Source organism: Falco rusticolus, chromosome Z (genome assembly GCF_015220075.1).
Source record: "Falco rusticolus isolate bFalRus1 chromosome Z, bFalRus1.pri, whole genome shotgun sequence".
Classification (NCBI taxonomy): Eukaryota; Metazoa; Chordata; class Aves; order Falconiformes; family Falconidae; genus Falco; species Falco rusticolus.
In genome coordinates this window covers 63,938,121-63,958,123 of record NC_051210.1, presented here as the reverse complement: position 1 = coordinate 63,958,123, position 20,003 = coordinate 63,938,121, and the positions used below count along the sequence as shown (strand labels likewise).

Here is a 20,003-nt window from a genome sequence, read left to right as displayed (position 1 = left end):
TAACTAGATAGCTTACAGATAAAAAGTTAAGAAAGCCAAAATTGGAAATATTACGCTAATGCTTCTGTTGCCAGAACAAATATTCCATATTAGCCTGTTCTGATTTAGGAGTCCACAGCACCAAGCCAAAAATGGTCTGGAAACCGTGTTTCAGAGGGACAAATTTTTAGTATAGCAGAAAAGCTGCTTTTGTATTAAGATGACAATTCACCACCTTCCTTATGGGCTCTAGTCCTGCAAATCCCAGTTTGCTTCACTGAGACCACTTCTTGTAGTAAGACAGAATGAGCAGGATCAGGCCACTACGGGGGCAAAAGCACAACACAAGTTCCTCTGATGCGTTTAGGAAAACTGTAAAAAAACCAAAGAAACAAAAAAGCTATCATACTGAAAAAGTTTTATGTAACATAAAAAGATATTCATGGAACTCGCTAATATATAAAATAGACGTTTGCAGTTTGATACTACCATGAGATTCTAAGGTGCAAAAAACAGAATGAAAGGGAAAAACCCTAGAAGTTTTATCCAGTGTAGCACAGATTTGTACTGAAATCTTGCAAGTTATTCTTTGGGAGAGAAAAAAAAAAAAAAAAAAAAGAGTAGCAGATGAAGTCTAAAAGCGTTTTTCTTCAAATATTATAGCTCAGTACATTTAATATTCAAAGTAAGCTCTACAAAAGATCTCTCTTTTACATACTATACAAAATGCAGAGGTTAGTGCAACCCACTGGGTTACACTTTTTTCAATCACGTATCAGGAAGACTTGAAATTAGAAAATTATGCTGTTTCTACAGCTCATCTTCCTATTGGTAACAGAATCATATTGTGTCCCACCATTTACATGCATTTGATTTCCAGTAGGAACCTGTTTATTTTCTATCTGTTTCCTCTCAAGATGAACATTATCCAATGCTTTGTGAAAATACAATGCTTGTGAAATACAATGAATTCAAAAACTATCAAAGCATACCAGCATTTGGTTGGCAGGTGGTACTCCTCTGAAAACATATGCTTTATTTAATCAAATCTGCCAAATGGAAAGCTTATTGAAATGTAGTTTATGGGTGTTCTTCCCCCTGCTTTCTGATTCCATGGAGGTGAAAATTCTGGCTACAATATTCCTGAGTGCCAAACTGAGTCATCAACGACAGTTTTTATCAACAAACGGCCTGGCAGATGACAATGAGTTGTGACCATGGTTGAAGCATATGACATATCCTTTGGCAACCATTACTTAACTACAAAAAATGAAAACCAAAAGCAAACAAAAAACCCCCAAAACAAAAGAAAACCAACAAAAAACCAAAACAAAAACCAACAAAAAAAACGCAAAACAAATACAAAAAAATCCCAAAACCAACATTAAAAAACAAACAAACAAAAAAACAAAACCCAAAACCAAACAAACAGAAAGAGGAAAGGAAAGGGAGAGGGCAAGAGAGCAAAAGACTGCGTCTTGGTTGTTACGTGTGAGGAGAATGGTCTTCTACCACACAAGGTTCTGTGTGGTTCTCCTCCTCTTCTACTTCTTCCCCTACTTGCTCATCAAGAGGAATTTCAGTGGATTCTGAATCCTGGGTGCAAAGTGTCTTTGAGTCACTGCAGCTGGTGTCTTCTTCTACTTGACTTCCACTGTCCTTTTCAGTGTCTGACTCACCATCTTCCTCCAGTGTTAGTTCAAACTGGAATTTTTCAGTTTGGCCCTGCCTACCCTCTTCCTGGCCATCAGGTGCAGGAGAGGGACTTTGAGGGATTGTGCTCTGGTACCATTCTCTATTGTCCTCCAGTGTATCTAAGATGTCCTGGGCATCTGGGTGAACAAGATCTGCCCACGTCTCCCACAAAGGATGAACAATGTAGTCTATAAAACCCACCTGTTTCAAATACAAAATTAGTATGACCTCTTATTCAACAGAAATAAACAACTATGCCTGTAAGTCATGCAAAGTACGAGAAATATAACACTAGTATGAGATACTAGATGTATTACCCTTAAACGTGGCTGAAAGGAAATGATGCTGTTTTATGTAGTAAATAGGGTCTTTTACATTTCAAAAGTCTGATTCAGGATATTGGGTAAGGACTTGGAAAGGATTTGTTTTCAAATGAACTGTTCAAATCAGCATTACAAACAACTCTACTGCACCCAGTGAGCCAAACAGCTGCTTTACATCTAATTCTGCTTTTGAAAGAAACCCTAATGGGCAGCTGTACCATACTCTCTTTTGACACGTATGCTACATTGCAGGTCACAACAGCAATGGAATCTCTTCAGCAAACACTGCCACGCACCATGTTTTCACAGTAAAAATCTCAGCTCCCCTCAGCTCCTGAGTAGCAAGTGAATTAATTAATGGTGCATTCAGAAATGAATCTAAACAGGGTTGTGGACCATCCTTTTCTGTTAATGTGCGATACCGTGTTATTTAACTATCGACTAAAATTAATTACCTGTGATTTTTCTACAGATGCATTGTGCTTGTCACACATGGGACTTATCTCCATTCCCCTTTCTCTTTCCCGATCTCCCTGACGGAAAAATTCCTCCATTATTCTGTCTGTCCACTGACGGTAGAGATGAAGTGGCTTGGTTGGATTGCTTAGATCTGCACAGTGCACCATATTCTGAAGAACCTAAAATAAATTGAACAGCTGCTGTGTTATTGCACTGCAGAAAACCAGCTCATTTTCCATTCACACTTTTGGTCACTGTGAAACAGAATCTTGAAAATACATGTAGTGCAAGATTTATTCTAAACAGCAAAAAAACTTTATGTGCTTGGGTGTTTTTCACACTTCCAGTAATAGCCATGAATTACCTTGCTTCTGCTGCTTCTGCCTGCATAAGGGACAGAAAATCCTTGAGAGGAAGACCAATTAAGTGCTGATACTGTGAAGGAAAGGCCAAAGCCTCATTTAGTGCCAAAGTACTCTAGCACCTCATCACTCTCTGAAAGACACTCAGTACCTAACAGAGTACATGGTGTAAGGATGGACAGTCAATTAACCCAAGCTGGAGAATGGGTAGGCCAACGTTATTAAGGATGCAAGTGACAATTCGCAGATGAATTTTCTTACCTGAATCCGGTCTGAATAGTTATCAAGAAGTAGGACACCAGAACTGGTCACTTTTTTGGTTTCTACCATGGTTTTTAAATCAGCCAATAGATTCATATGCTTAGACATGTCTGTTGCAAGTACCTTGAAACAAACAAACAAACAGAAAGTATTATGTAAATTATTCTACTGGTTTTATAAAAAACCCTCTGAATACATAAAAAGTTCTGGGGGGAACCCATAACTCCTGTGTCTGAACACACTATAAAAGTCTGAGTCCTGTATATCATTAGTGTCCAAAATAGTAAGTTTTCATTTCGGTTACTTTAAGAATATAACAGATTGATTGTTCAGAATTATCTGATCAGCTTGAATTCATCATCAATTTGATAGCACATTTCTAACTGTGATGGTGAAATGGCATATGTGTCAGTAAGAAAACAGCTTGAAGCAGGATTGTATACCTTCTAAAAAAAGTATAGATGGTTATTGAAACTGATTCATGTTTGGATATGACACAATAGAACTTCATTGGTTATGGGTCTAGAGACAAGTAATTTATCACAAAATGCTTTGGGCTTTATTATTCAATTTGCTAGCGCTATGAAAGAGGGATTCTCAAGCATAACTCACAATGTCAATGACCATTTTCCTCAATGACTGCCTCTGTTTTTTGGTCAGATTCTGGAAAATGTCACAATTTTCTTCCTGCAGCAGCTTGAAGCCCACAGCTAAGTGATGATTCTCCAGTACTGATGAGTCATTGTACATCAAGGCAAGTTCAGAATCTGCAATTACAATTGCAGGGCAGAACGTTAAAGGCGGTGCTTCTACCAAATCCTTTGAGATTTTTCAAATTTATTACATCTATAACAAGATTTACAGAAGAACTTTTAGAAAGTTCATGTAGTTCACACAGTATCAAAAGTTACAGAATTAATGACTGAACATTTTAACAAATCAAGGCAAGGTATGTTGAGGAAAATAAAGAAAACAGTTTGCAGTGAAGCATGTACACATGCCTGAAGTGGCGAGTTAGAAAAAATACAAGGAAGGTATTTTTCAGAATACATTTTCATATCTGCATGAGGTCACATGGGAAATTTTATCTGCATAAACACACCTAAACAAAAACACTCTGACGTTTTCTCTTCTCATGTCTCTCTCCTCCAGAACTACTAAAATTCCATTGTTTAAATCGAGTTGCAGCTGTCCAGCACTCAGACCTGGGCTATGTGTTCACAGCTGAGGCTCTGCTGCAGGTCAGGCAGAGAGCACTCTGCTTTCACACCGTGCCCTTCGGCAGCTAGCTAAGGCACTCGGGTGCCTTGCCAGTTAGGGCCACGGGTCATTAGTCCATGACAATTGGATATTTTGAGAGAAGGCTGGTAGGATGGGAACAGTTACACTTCTGGTCTTTTTCTTGGAAGGTCATCATGTGGCTTGAAAATACAAGCAGTGGCCTTGCCTCCTGCCTCGCGCTTGAGCGTGGTCAGTGCCTGACGCTGTAGTGCTGCCTCTCCGACAGAAGCATTCTGAACTCTCACTGCAGATGGCTGTGAGAACAACATGCACCTTCCCAGCAATGCCTATGCTAAGGCACACAGGCAAGGCCTGCATCTCTCTGCTCAGACCTACTGAACAGCCAGCTCCGACAAATAAAGCAGTTATGACAACTTTCTGCACAGCTTTAGCTTTTATGGGGGATATGGCACAGTCAGTTTGTGTATGTTTTAAGGCACAGCTTGCAAATGAGTCTGTCATAAAAAACCAAATACTTTTTATGCAACCGCACTTGTCATGTGTGATATTAACTTCTATTTATTACAGCTGTTCTATCCTAAATCTAACAGTACGTCAGTCTATTATATTCTTTGTCTACTCTTCTTTTATAGCTGCTTTGTTTTAAAATTCCGCTGACTCAATGGGGTGCCTATAAAACCTCTGCTTTTCAGACTTCGTTAGTCTCATTATTCATTCTCCTGCTGTCTTCCTCTCCTGTTTTGAATGCATCAATCTTTTGAATCAGAAAACCCTTCCTCTACCTCTCCGTATCCTGATTGCAGCAAAATTGTAACAGCAAAAAGGAAAAAGAAAGCAAGTTCGTCAACTGATCTCTCTTTCATCTTTCACTGACCATTTACAAAACTTGCCTAACTGTTATTTTTCTTACAAAGACAGGCACTAGTTTATTTCCCTCTCAAACAGCCTTCTGGTGAGCCTCAACTGCAAAACACTCAACATTGCCAAAATACTTTGGAAGGGCCGGAGCTACAGACAGAGCTAGAATGTGCTCAACTTTGTAACGGAGGTGGAATGGAATTAAGTTCCCACTTAGTAATCTCTGTAACACATTACAAGCTTCAAGAGTATTTGTCTGTAAGGACAGAGTTACACTGATCAAATAAGCATCTCCTCTGATGCTAACACAATCCATATTCGTTTGTTCTTTAATAGCATTAAAAAGGGATCAGATTTTTAGACCACTGTGTAATAGACTTTAAATCCTTAAATAGGGAAATAATATTCAGAAATATCCCATGCAAATAGTTATAAAGAATAAGCTGGAATACGTCAAATAACTACATACTTACAGTAACTGTAAGTCTATTATGCTGGCTTAAAATGTATTGTTCTACTTTTTAGTGAAATGCTAATACATTGTAAGGTTCACCGGAAAACCAGACAAGGTGGAAACAAAAGATCTTCTAGAGGTTACGAAAATGCAGCAGCCCTAAATTAGATGGTCTCTTGTCTCTGTCCCTATAGTTTCTTCCTTGTACACAGAGTAACTCAAAAGAGATAAAATCACTTTGCCTCTTTCAGCTTGCCAACAGCAGTTCCAGTTAGTGATACTACTTGATTAAGACAGAAGCCTTCTCTATCAAAAGCTGAACTGAGAAAAACAAGATGTTTCTTCCAAACCACTCAACAAACAGCATCAGAATCACTCCTAACTGAGCTGAATTTCAACTGTCTGCCTAAGAGTGAAAGCTTTATGCATCGCTACTGATCCCTTCCAACTAGTCAGCCATCCTGCTTAAATCTCAACAACTTGATGGTTTCCCCATACCACCTCAGAGACATCTGTGTATTCTGGTACTCAGTTCTGACTAAACAAACAAATAAAAGCATTACTTACATATGCCCACTCTACGAGTTTAGGTATTATCCAGTTTGTGCACAAAGCTTGATTCACTCTCTTCCTATACCATGCTGCTGAATTGTATAGTTTACCAATAATACACCAGAAATCTGGAGTCAATCCTAATCCTCCTCCATGGAGATGAGTCATCAAATTTAGTTTCACTATAGGGTGGCCTTCAGGCCATTAAGACAAATAAAATTAGATGCAGGCTAAACTGGAGTGGAGGTCTTATTTGAACATACAGCACCAATGACTCAGAAGAGCTCCCTTCTTCAAACTGTATCACTGATTTGGGGTCATGTTATTTTAGCACCAGTGCAATAGATTCACCCCAGTACAGGAATGACAGTATCTGTAAGTATGCAACCAGATCGCTCAAATGCAAAAATACACAAATGTTTCCCTTTCTGTAGCTTTTTCTTCTGAAGTGTTTGGATTATTAGAAGTACTTCAACTTTTGTACTTCTGGGTCAGTTTATCGTCAAAGGAGAAGTTGTCATACAGCAACAGAAGTAACACTGCATGATGGAACTTGCACTGACCTACAACGTGCTCCTCGTAAGAGTAGCATACACCACTGAAATCAAAGCAGGTCACACTGAGGCAACAAATCATTCAGCAAATGTGTCATGATCAGGTTCAAAGAAGCTAACACTATTTTTCTTCTTGTAGAAGAGGTTCATGAAATGCTGCAGAGAACAGCCTTGAGGAACACAGAACAAGTACAGTGGGTTTCAAATTGGGAGACGACATTAGGGTCACATTTCATTACGACTTTTTTCCTCCACACGTGGAGTGCCAGCAAGAGACTCAACAACAACAATAAATTGCCATATGCTGCAGGGACAGGCTGAGAAACTTAGTCTGCGTAGCATGAGTATGCAGAGATCAGAAACCAAGAACAGCAGCTAGGGAGAGAGAGAGGCGGGGGCCTGCCAGTTTGTTTGCCAGAAAGAAACTTGTTTCCTGAATTTCTTAAAAATGTATGGCTATTCTCGGTCGTATCATATGCTTCCAATATAAACCCATCACCTGTTGTCTTCCTTTTCTTGATTTTTATTTAATCTTCCTTTATTTCTCTCCTGCAATGTTATTTATTTAATGTGTACCCACTCATTTCCAGGAGAGACAACATCCTATTGGATGAAAGTGTTGAAACAGTGCCAGGTTTACAGTTAATGTCTTAGTACTTCTTGCTAGACAGTACTACATAAATTACTTCTAAAGTTACAAGAAATGCAAAATAATACCCAGTTTAAAATACAAACACCTCTCTATTTACTAAGAAAAATCACAGAGAGAAGAGAACAAGGAATGAACTATGTATTCTTCAGGTGCTATGAGCAGATCTTGCAGCAAATTTTTGAGAAAACCACTGAATAAACTTACTTGTGTTGATAAGAAACTGGTTTGAAACCCCAGGATGATCTACATCATGTATTGCACTGGCAAAAATTGCTGCAAGAATCTCCAAATCTGTGAACACTGCCTAGAAAATCATGAAACAGAAATGACAATCACTAATCAATGAAAAAGTGCTTTCAATAAAAAGGACTCTACTTGAATCTAGGTCTGAACAAGCAAAACACATTTGAAATGTATCACAGATCTCAAGAAATTTTACACATAGGCTATCACAACCTTTTGTAAAATTGTCAATTATGTAAAATTTCACAAATATTTCAAGCTTGGCCAAAGTCAAAGATCCATACTTCATACCAACAACACCACTAAATTCCATAACTGAAGTTTTTTCAGCTTCTCTGTAAATAAATCCACATTTATTACATCACTAAGTACAGATTAGACCATTAAGTACAGGTTTCTAATTTATAGTACAAATTGAAATTAAAAATTTCAGCCTGACTCCTACATATTGTCTTATACTTGAAAGACAAACATCTTCTGTAATTATGTTAAAGTCAATGGTGAAAGATCACAAGGCATCTTACTTAACATTTACTGATTTTTCTCTGTATGACATTATTAGGAAGATAGGAAGAGAGGACTGCAACGGAGCTGGCATGTCACTGAACCCAGTCACCTGCTGTCACAAGCACCCAGTAATTGTTTTCGTAATGATCAGTCAGCAGTGGCACTGGGCAGACATCACTGTTTTACTGGCTAAAGCTCTGCCAAGAACAAGGCCATGAAAAACAGCTGATCTGGAAAAAAAACCCCACCCAAATGCTACTGACGACCAGTTCAGCTGTTTGGTGAAGCCAGTGGTGATTTAATAACATAATCTGATCTTTCTTCTTGAGATAGAAAAAAGCTTTCCCAAGATAATTCCTGAGTCTTTGGGGATGGAGACCTGTGAACAGTCTTAAGGTCCACTTATAACCCTCTCTTTAAGAGGAAGGTAAAGCAGAAGCATTCAGTAACATGAAAGATTGGTCATTATAAGAGTCAAAATGCAGGCCTTCTTGAAAGTTAGGGCAAATCCTTTTGAACTACTAAGATTTCAACTGCTTGCTTTATCTGCCTTTTTCTAACAATTTACTGGGATAGGTCAATGTTTGCTATACTAAGACCTGAATTGTGCTTAAGAAAGGGAAAGTAAACTACGTCTTTCTTCAGCTGCCTTCTACTTCAGAGATTTAAACGCTTTTGAGACAATAATTCCTCAGAAAAGAATATATGAGATGGTTTTTTTTTCCAGTTTTTAAGTATTTATAATTTTTTTAAAAAAATAGAAAAAAGAGATACAGTCCAGTGAAAATTTGGTACACGTTCCACTCTGTCTGAGAAACAAACACAAAAATAGCCCTTCAGGACCATAATAAATATGCTCAAGGTAAAAACCCAAAAAAACAAAAGGCCCTGCTGAGGTAATCCCATTTTATCACTATCTTTCCTTAGCAATTCCACTAATTGTGATTAGTGAGAATCCCACAGGGGAAATAATGAGTGATCAAGATGCAGTATTAATAATGGGATGGTGGAAACGAGTTATGCATTGTGTTACAATGGAAAAGGTTATGACAACACAAATCTGCATGATTTTAAAGAAAAAGATGTGACATTTTCTGCACAGTATTTACAGGTATATAAGCTTTGATCCTCACAAAATACCTTTAGAAGAGCAGAATTCATGAAAGAAATGTTAAGATTTCTTTCAAAGATACTACAGAAAACTAAGACCTTTAATATTTAGTTTAGAAGAGTCTTAGTATGCCCCTTGTTCTCATGCCTCTTTCCCACCTCAGTGGTAGTTTACCTCTAATGCTGGGGTTGATAGCAGGACATGGGTTGACTGAACAACATCTGCAGCATGTATGTTATTGTGATATGCCACATCTGCATGGTAATGGTCTTCTAGGGTCATCAAGTAAGTTATTAAAGTATCTACTGGAATCTTAAATATTTTCAACAAGTCCCGTTCCTAGGAAAGGAAAAGAGAAACAATTAAGATTACAAAGCACTAGAAAAATCTGTAAGATAAGCAAAAAGCATCACGGCTGCTGCTACTTGCCTGAAAAATGGTGTACATGATGACAGTCAATGGTCTGTTTCCAGACAACTCTGCTACTCTGAAAACCTGAAGCCCCCATTTGTTCAAATCTTCCAGTTCCTAGAGCAGAATCAAGTAACAAATATGTTGGAACCTAACATACAAATTCCAGTGATTTTTGATTGAAAAGCTACAAACAGCAGACTCACGAAGATTCAAACCTTGCCACTGTGAAATTTATATGCTAAACCTCCGGGAGGGGGAAAGCTGCTGCTACTAATCTTGCAATACTGGAATTTGCAGCTACTTACTCTTCAGATAATAATTCACTCGGCAGGAAAGAGTGCCTCTTAAGTGGATTGCCCCCCAGGGAAAAATGCTACAGTATCTTGAACGAGCTGAACCAACAGGCTTTGCTATCTCACTGCCCAGTCACAGCAGAGTTCAGCAAGGAGGATACCTCCAGGGATGCTGCACTTCTGCTGCTCTTTCCCTGGTTCTCAGAAACACTTAAAATAAAGGGGGAGATTCCTAAAAACATAAGGATAGGCATATTTCAAAATGCGAAACGCTAAAATTAAACTAATAAAAACTTTATGCCCGTTTTAGGTTACTGCGAACTAGTTAGCAGCTGTTGCAAAAATCATAGGAAATGATTCAAAACAAAACCACAAGTAATGTACGTAAAAAGATACAGTAAAGACAGGACCTGGAAGCATAGCTCTAATGCTATACACCAGTTGTGCATTTTCAAAAAACAGGGCTGCTATAAATTTCATTCCTGTGACACCATATGATATGTTTACTTTTCATTCTTCAGATATTATTTATGAATAAGCAGATTTATTAGTGCATACACAAATACTAATTTACATTCCATCTCCAGATGTTAACCCTTATGTCCTGATTCTGATTGTACTTGTTATTTTACCACTTCACCAAGTTTGTATTATTTCAAGTGAGATCACCTTTTGGTGCTACAGCTTGAAATCAATGGTTATAAGCAGAGGATGGAATAAAACTGACAAGTCCACCCTCTATCTTAATTCAATGGTTTAAATTCAAGGATTTATATATTCTCCACCTTGGCAAGAACATCCTCTTGGTCTGTTTTAACTCCAAATCTGGGAATACTGGAATTAGTGAGGCTGGAGCTATGCATCAGTTTTTTGACTCCACTGATCTGCGACATTGGCCTCTTCTTTTTCTCTTTCTCCTTTTGCGTTGGAGAAGGGATTTCAACTTCATGTTGTTTGTCTTCAAAAGAATGAAGAAAATATTTTTTAAAGGAATTACAAATATTATAACATTCACTGTTGAGTTGTATCTTATAGATATCGTAATCCTTAACAACACTTTTTTTATTATTTTTGTGTTTAGAGATTTTGCAACAGATACTTCATATAAAGAACAGTGAAAACATGAGAAATAAACATAGACCTATACCTCAGTAGAAGCAGACCTCTATTTCAGGAATTGCCTCATTATTTCTGAACCAACTTTGTTTAAAGTGACTTGTGACTGATTGATTTCCACTTCTCCTGCACCCCTAGTACTGTAGATAGGGTCAATCCTTTCATTATAAAAATGTTATTATTACAGCTAAACAGAAATGTAAATTTCCATTTTGCAAGAAAACTTAAAATTTCTTCTTTTCTAGGAAAAACACTCTCCAAAATTGTATTTCAAACCCAATCAAAACGGTGTCTTACGTAAACCTTTACAAAAGGTTTTCAGGACTTGAAGGGCCTAATACTTATGGACTGGTTCTGTTTGTGTTAAGGCTGTAAAAGACAGAAAGCCTTTTGCCAGCCACATCTACAACTGCTTCAGATGTAGAGGCAGTTCATACCAGCATGTCTGCACCTCCTAACCAAATACCAACAAAAGGACTGTTTTGCTAATCCAACATTTTGCTGTGGGCTTTTGCCTCCATAGAAGTATCAGTGGCATCATTTCACGTACCTCATCAATTACATGCTAGCAAAACTTTAGACAAGGATTAAGTGGCGAGTATAGTCTATTTAGGCAATGGCCAGCTGAGTGCTGCAGAAACAGTATGGGGGTGTGGAGCACTGCAGGCATCTGTGGTCCCCAAAGAAAACCAGGTTAGTGCAACAAAGGATCTGATGCCAAAACTGCTAGGAATTTGCCTTAATTTTAGTTCTTTTTATTCATACTGTATTTCAAAACAGAGTTTTAATGACTCACTCCAAATTTTCTCTTTGCTGAAATATACCTGCACCTTTTCTAGTCCTCCAGGAATATTCCAGAAAAAACAGGAAAACCCAGAACAGGCATTTTTAAGACAGAGGCCTAGCAAAAACTATGATTTAAAAAAAAAAAAACTTAGAACAAAAGAAATTTAAATAAAGGAAAGAAAATTTGGCCCTTTCAAAACCTATGTCTATTTTTGCCTTCCTGCAGTAGTAATTTTCAATAGACACTAAAACCAGACAAGGGTTGCAAGTCCATTTCTAATTACCAGACTTTTACTGCGTTTGCTTCTACATTTTCTTTCTCTATCCCTTTTTTTTTTTTTTTTAATTACCCTTAAGCAGTTGCATTTACTGGACACCTCAAATTCCAAAGAAATCACAGCAAAGAAGAGACCATGAAAGTGTCAAAGTGTTCACCAAGCTTTAGCCTGCGGCACCAAGTTCCCCGATTGCCCCCACCATACTTCACCACTCTCCCTGTACTTTCCGTCAAGAAAGGGGGGAGGCAAAGCGCTGCAGCTCTTGTCTGTTGCAAACCAACAACAGATGAGGAGCAGCGACTCTTGTTCGTGCTTTGATGTTTATAGTTTCGGGCATATGCACAAAGTTTAGACCCATCAAAGGGAGGTTCATAAACCAAGCTGTCAGACTAACTCAAGTGAAAGTACGTGTCTGTCTGAACAACTTCGGATCTCCAGAGGAATTCTATGGGACTGCCTCTGCTTTGGCAACTATGAGCACACAGGGCAAAGGATCCTGCACCCCTCTAACATCTACAACAAACAGCTCGCCGTTCTGACCCTGGTTGTGCTGTGCTCATTGGCAGATTCTCTTACATTTTCCATTCAAAGGAAAACAGGTTAATGGCACTGCAAAATAAAAACCTTGAGTATTATTATATTCAATGCATGAGCCTTAATTCTTACACAAATCTGTTGTCATTATGGCTAACTTCAATACATGTCATATTCCTTCTTGGGAAAAATCTTTTCTCTTCTTGGAAAAATAGTCAATTTTATTTTTTCCAAAAAAATAAGAACAGCAAAATCTGTCTTCTCATGACGTGTTCCTGATTTTCAAATGTCAGAAAATCCATAGATGTTCAGGAGATAGATTATGCATCAAAAAAAATTAACTAACTAGACTCACTAAAGTTTTACATGGAAAGTTTTCCCTATTCACTTTGTTGCTCAGAACCCATATACTTAAGACTGTGTATGATGAAAATACTCTGTTTAAGCAATAATTCTGCAGATGAGTTGTATTCCCAATTTACTCTTCCTGTACTTAAAATTTTAAGTATCCTAGTCTTTCACGCAGCCACAAACCACTACCCACGGCTTAGTAACTTAGAAGTGACTGCCTTTCCAGCTCTCTTTCTGCTCAGGCTGAGGTCTCACGTGAAAGGCTGACAAGCATTTCCTTACCCTGTCAAAATGAGCCTTAAGTTTTCAAGTAAGAGCATTCAGAAACTGGTATCTCACTCTTTTCAGCCTAAGTGGGTCACCTTCTCAGGCAACTGCACACTGTGACTTTCAGGGCTCCTAAAGCTGTGCAATATTGCTTCTCCATGACAAAGGCTCATCCCTTCCTTATTGTCTGAAACCCTACTGTGCCACAGCGCTCAGGCACACAGCTGCCATTGGGGGTAAACTGGACAGACACATTCAGTGATCCGTTCAGGATACGGTGACAAGGAGGATAAAATGTTTATTAAGCACCAGCTATAGTACCTCAAACAAATAAAACAAGATGTACCTTAGCATGTACGATGGGCACTCTTTCAAATACTTATCCTAATTTGGATGTATCCAGCTGTGCCTGTGCTTACAGACACATCTCTATGAACCAATGGTGTTTTGCTCAAAAAATGCTTGAGATTGGTATATTATCTTTATCTTCATGTTCAAAATCAACAGTATGGAACCAAGTTTTACTAATTTCAACCAGTTTTAGCAAAAAAAAAAATTAATAATATTCTCTTCTACAAAGCAATAGGGGAGGAACCATACTCTTTGTAATATTGTGTTTGGCTTTTTTTAATGCTCACATCCCCCCATGCCAAGCTCTTGAGCTGCACAAACTCTCCTGGCAGCAGCCTGTTCAGATACTGACTTAGTCATACTCGTCCACCTGCTTATGTGCACACAGAACACCGAAGCATCAGAACTGTGTGCTACAGGATTTTATGAGGTTACTTGTATGTCCAGCACACCAAAACCTCTTAGTGAACTTTTGTAAGGGAAACAGGGTGGAAGAATTCTTTTTAATATACAGTAATTAATTCATTATATATTAATGTCTTAATGCAGTAGCAGTATTGCAGTTGTAACTTTACATGAAAATATGTATTTGAGTATTTATCTGTAATTACACACACAGGGAAACCAAGCACACAAAATAACAGCTGTAAGGAAATTAACACGATCTCTGTGCTCAAACACTGAAAAATGAGATATTAAATGTATAGTCTCTGAAAACAGAAATTCACATGGAAAGATACTTGTTTTTAAGAAAAAACAAAAGAAAAAAAATTAACTCTTATCACAGTTTTACCTAAGAACGTGTTCGATATGTATTCTGAGACCTGATTGCCCGACCTGCTCATTTCAGATAGGTGGGTTAGCTCCCGGTTGAGCATTCTTTTAAACTGGAAAACAAACAAACAAACAAGTGTAAAGTCAGCAATCAAGATGTATTTTACTTAGGATGAGAAAACATAGACAATTTATAAGTGGGGAAAGGACATGACATTAAGCATATGTAATAAACTAAGATAACTATGAAAGCAAAAATCACAAGTTAACATTGCTCTACCCTACTAACTTACTCACGTGTTAGACAACGTAATTCTTAACCTCCTAAAACACTCCATAGTGATTCAATTACTAAGGCACAGGGTCCTATTAATAACTGAAAACTATAAGACATATGTATACACAGAATTAACTAATGTTATTGTCTTTCCATTGTTTTTAATTTTAATTTGGAAAGAAAAATTATTTACATAGGACTCCTTCTCTACTAGGATTTTTTCAGTATATTTGTAAGTTAATCTATTTGTTCATTTTTTGCAATTAATTTTGTAATACTTCAAGTTCATCTTATGTCTCATCATTGATCTGCTCAAAGATATTTGACAGTACTGCTCAAAACAATCAAAATGTCCTACTGATTCCCTACACACCAATATGAAGAGAGGTAGGTTTTGTCTTCTCTGTCTTAAAATTATTATACTGGATGAGCCCAACGACTTGACCATTCCACAACAGTCAGCAACTGCCAGTATATGTATGAAATGTCAGAGTAGAAAATACCCATCTCTGGTAACACCTTCCTTTTCCCTCCAAGTTGGCATTTCACTCTAGGCACTCTATAGGATAGAAGCAGATATTCACATTTCGCAGAATGTGTAATTAATTAGGTACTCAACATAGAGCCTTTCTTGATTCCTTCCAGACTCCAAGGTTAAATGGTATCTTGGGGCATTGTGTTTGATGGGTTAATTACATAATACAGCTCTAGCTATCTTACCTGCACTTTCATTGACTATAGCTCTGCCTTGGTATTATCAGCAAATAGAAAACAGTAAGGTTTATTAACAATTCAAATAACTCTTGCCAATGTAAATTAGCATCTATCACTACTAAATTTTGCCTCCCACTGTGCTATCCTTTCACTTTCTTGTTAGATTTCTCAGTCATCTTTTAACAAAGCCAAGTGATTTGTGCCATTTTCAGAATCATCTTTCACACTGTTCATCCAGTTACGACTATTTATTACATCAAGCAATGGCTATCTTTAGTATATACCCCTGTAAACATTCCTCTGTGTTGAAAATTGGTCATTTATTCTTCTGTACAAGATACAGCACTACACTGAACATTAACCACCTCCTTTCCATCTCACTGGAATCAAAGCCCTTTCTTCAAAGATGCCTTGCACAGTGAAAGGTGTTATTTTCTTCACAATGTCTCTGTATGTCACCAATTATCGTATTGCTCACAGTGTATCAAATAAAAATTACCATTAGCTACAGCATTTTCCTGCCATCTTGATGTGTGTGCTATGAGCTCACAAAGTTCCTGAGCTACGAAGACTGAATCCTACTTTAGTCCCAAGCAAAGGCTTAGCTTTGATCTCAGATAAGCTGTTCGCTAGTAAGTGCTCAACACATTTCTGAAAGTTGGAACCATACTGCAAATACAGCTACGCATACTATGAACTACAGGGCTATATATTCTGCCTGAAACCAGTATCAATATCTATAGTGAGGTCTGATGTTTGCCACCAACATCAAATGTTGCAAAAGCAAGTCAAGCTTGCCAAGCAGTAAAGTGACTGGTCCAAAAATCCTAAGAGTATTTTTAAAAGCCTATCTTTAAACTTTCAACACACACTGAAGTCAATCTTGCATGCTTTTTCTTCTGCACACATGAAGGTAAGAAACTGAAATATTTAAGCCAAAAATTGAAGCTGTCATGGAATGGCTTGTCTCCAGATGGTATCCAGAAACTGCACCTTTAAATAAAAGATTGTGTATGGGAATCTTAATAAAATGTCAGAAGTTGACAAACATCGCATTAATTTCCAGGCATGTCATTGGTATATCCACTAGCGCCCAAATATGCTCTCTCCTTAATTTAAATCAGCTAGTTCACCGGCTCTCAACTAAACAGGTTCTCATCTGTCTGTCTTCTCCTAGCAAACCCTTTCAGATGATGCCCAACTTTGCGATGCTGCTTTTGGTGTGGAGCAACACTACTGGGTCATGCTTCACACTTTGGAAAAAGGCCACCTAGCCACCACTGGTACATACTCTTCAGGAAATCTGCTGAAGAGTTTCCCAGCTTTGAAAGGAGAACTAATTGGTGTTTGTTTGCACTATGCTTTTTCTGCAGCCACCTAACACAACAAATAGGAAGGACTTTCTCTTTTTTTCCCCCTCCAAATCATAAATTTAATTGCAGTGAGTAGGTAGGGAGAAGGTTTGTTACTGCACATTGAGAAACACCTTGTGGAACTTAAAGGATCTGTTCTTTAAGAATTTCTTACTAAATATTTATTGTATGGATGTCCACAACAAATGGAAGGTGCATAGCAGTCCTTTCTAATGCCATGTTCCCCACTAGTCTGATGTTAAGCCTTGTCTTCCCACCTCTCATCACCTCGTAAGTCACCAGAACACAAAAGCTCAGCCATCAGCATGAAACGTGCAGAACAGTCTGTGTTGCTGCTGAACACGGGTGTACAGTAAAAAGCGCCCCGCAGCTTGGGCAAGGCCCTCCTGCTAACAGCAAATTCAATGGGAGAAGCCTTTGGCTCTCAGAACCGTAGCAGCATGATTTTACAGAATCATAGAACCACTCAGGTTGGAAAAGACCTTTAAGATCATCAAGTCCAACTGTTGAGCCAGGACTGCCAAGTCCACCACCAAACCACATCCCCATGTACACATCTTTTAAGTACCTTTCAGGGACAGTGGCTCAACCACTTCACCAAAAGGGTTTTCAAGCATTGGAACAGGCTGCCCAGGGAAGAAATTCTTCCCCATACCCCTGGTGCAACGAGGCCATTTTCTCTTGTCCTATCACTTGTTACTTGGGAAAGACACCAACAAACACCTCAACGCAGTGTCCTGCTCAGGTAGCTGGGGAGAGCGAGAAGGCCTTCCCTGTCCTCATACTCTTTCACATGTTGCTGACATCACAGCAACAAAACTTTAATTGATACTCAGTTTGAAGACATCTGGACTAAGCAGGGGTTTAAAGAACTGGTTTGTTCTTCCAATTATATAACAAAGCCTTATGACTGCCATCCACATTGAAGCAGATTAGGTCGAAGATCTTATGCAGACAGCAGTTTCCGAAGCTGAACAATAGTGTTCTTTGAGAACATAAAAAAAACCCCAAGAGACGAACAGTGGTCAAGATGCTCAGATATTTTGTTGATTATACCCTCTTTCGGTTTATCTGTATGTTACTTAATCCTCTGATGTTTAATAACTTGTCCTTTGGGGAAAATAAAAAAATCTTTTTTCCTAAGGAAAAAAAACCCCACAATACAAAACCAAACCAAACCCAAAGCCCCTGCTTCTTCCTGATTTTACCAATTTCTCAAAGATTCCATTTGGGTCCCAAGTGCACCCATAACAGTTGCTACTTCAAAGAGTGTCATCTTTCCACATATTTATACATCTCTGCACAAATACTTTATAATGAAAGCCTGCCTAGCTCTCATGTGGCTCCCACAAGATCTTACTGCAAATCAGAGGAGTTTGTTCTATCTGTGAGTTAACACTGTTTCAGTTACCCAGCAGACATCTCTTAAGTGCCTGAAAATTGGCTGGACTATCCATACTCTCATTATTTGTCCTCAGCCAAACAAGATGTGAAACTACCCTGTCACTAATAGTAAATGCTAAAGATAGTATTTTAAGTAAAATAAAAATAATAATAAAAAAAATATCTGAATGCCATATACCTGACAGTTGAAGAAAATCAGTCTTAACATCAAAACTGTGGTTACTAATAAACATTTATACCATACACTAGTTTTGATACTGTCAGCTCAGCATGGGGAGGAAGCAGAGGTTTTTGGATGATCTATGCATATATTGTGCTCTCCCTCAGAAAGGAAGATATCCCCATGTTAAGACTAGGCATTGTTAGATTGGAAAAATGACACATATACCCCTTTGGAATAACACAGCCCTTGATTATAGTCTAGGAAATTCCTCCTGGAAATGGACAGGCTATAAAGTATCCGTTAAGCCAATTACACAGTTCTTCACTGCTGAATATGGATGTCATAGCAACATAGCAGTATTGTCTGAAAAAAATACTAAAAATATTTCCTTAAACAGATTTTTTCATTTCATTTGTTTCTATTGATTTTAATGGTTTTACTCTCAGCATGGAGGGTGGGGGAGCAGAGGGGGAACCCACACCACAAACACAGGCACAATATTCAAAGTAACATTAAAAATCTCTCAGAGTGATAAAACTACATGTACACTTTTACCTCCCTTTAGAAACCCAGAAAGTCTGGTAAGAACTGTAATCCATGAGAATAAAAACGCATACTTTGAGACAGGAACAGTTTCCTCATAGTGATCACCTCCAAAAGACATGTTACAAGTGAGGGACTGAGCCTGGTAGTTCAGGTCCTTCTGGGCTGAAGCACACTGTGTGCATCACTTTGCACATATAATACTGCTGTCAGCCTACGATAAATATACATGGGGGGGTGGAGAAAATATAGGATACTTTCCTGATGTCAGCAAAGGTACATAAAGAATTTAAACTTCTGCAGTAACCATGTTCCTAGATGGCAGCCAGAGCACTGATGCAATTTTGTGAAGACTTTGCATATATAAGAGAAAGAAACTTCCAACTCCAAAGACGTAGTGAAGATCCAACTAGAGTCAATGCATGGCCATGAAAAAGTCTGGGCTGCATGCTTAAAAGAGATATGGGGTTTATTGATAAGATTTTAGAACACTTCACATTTTTTGCATAAAGTTCTTGACTCAGTGACACACTCAGTGACCCAGAGGTTAAGTAAATACGAGCCTGCAGTTAATTGCATTGAGAGAGGCAGCATGCATAACCACTCATGGTGTAGGTGCCTTGTCCTGGTAGGGCCTCTTCCACCCAGGCCTTCTGTCCCTCAACAGGAGATCTGCTGCACCTCAAGGACTGTAAAGAGGCTGCCTCCACTACGGACTTTGGCACCAGCATGGAAAGTGAAGCTAGGGCTAGAAGGTAGTCCATTGACCAAAAGGCCCTATCCTGCTTGTCCTTCAGTTTGAGTGTTAATCAAGCTCCAAGCCCAATGGAGGCTGGAACCAAAATGCTCAAGAGCACCTGGAACCTTTCATGGCACTAGCTCCCACACCCACACGGCCACAGATCCCAGTTTCAATCCTTCTGGCTGCCTCTTTCTAAGTAACATTTCTAAAAGCTTATGTGAACACAACACATCCATAGAACATTCATTCAATACAGGGAACACTCATCTTACATGACTGTACTTTGTTTCTGAATATCTATCAGTGCTATTTTAAAAAGATGTCTGTAACACACAAAAAAAAGAATAAATGATATTATTTTACTTGATTTG

The 20,003-nt window shown here is 38.3% G+C and overlaps 1 protein-coding gene across 3 annotated transcripts in view; it reads right to left on the bottom strand.

Moving 5' to 3' along the window:
* Window positions 1-1,356: 1,356 nt before the first annotated feature.
* Window positions 1,357-20,003, bottom strand: part of PDE4D (phosphodiesterase 4D) — a 353,147-nt gene continuing 334,500 nt past the window's right edge. For all 3 annotated transcript variants that reach the window (XM_037373545.1, XM_037373546.1, XM_037373547.1), the window contains 9 exons: window positions 14,436-14,529; window positions 10,745-10,917; window positions 9,682-9,780; window positions 9,427-9,591; window positions 7,596-7,695; window positions 3,692-3,846; window positions 3,080-3,202; window positions 2,453-2,635; window positions 1,357-1,875 (listed from right to left, as the gene is read on the bottom strand). In XM_037373545.1, coding sequence (XP_037229442.1) covers window positions 1,465-1,875; window positions 2,453-2,635; window positions 3,080-3,202; window positions 3,692-3,846; window positions 7,596-7,695; window positions 9,427-9,591; window positions 9,682-9,780; window positions 10,745-10,917; window positions 14,436-14,529 — 1,503 coding nt within the window. In that variant the 3' untranslated portion in view covers window positions 1,357-1,464. The remainder of the gene's footprint in view (window positions 1,876-2,452; window positions 2,636-3,079; window positions 3,203-3,691; window positions 3,847-7,595; window positions 7,696-9,426; window positions 9,592-9,681; window positions 9,781-10,744; window positions 10,918-14,435; window positions 14,530-20,003) is intronic.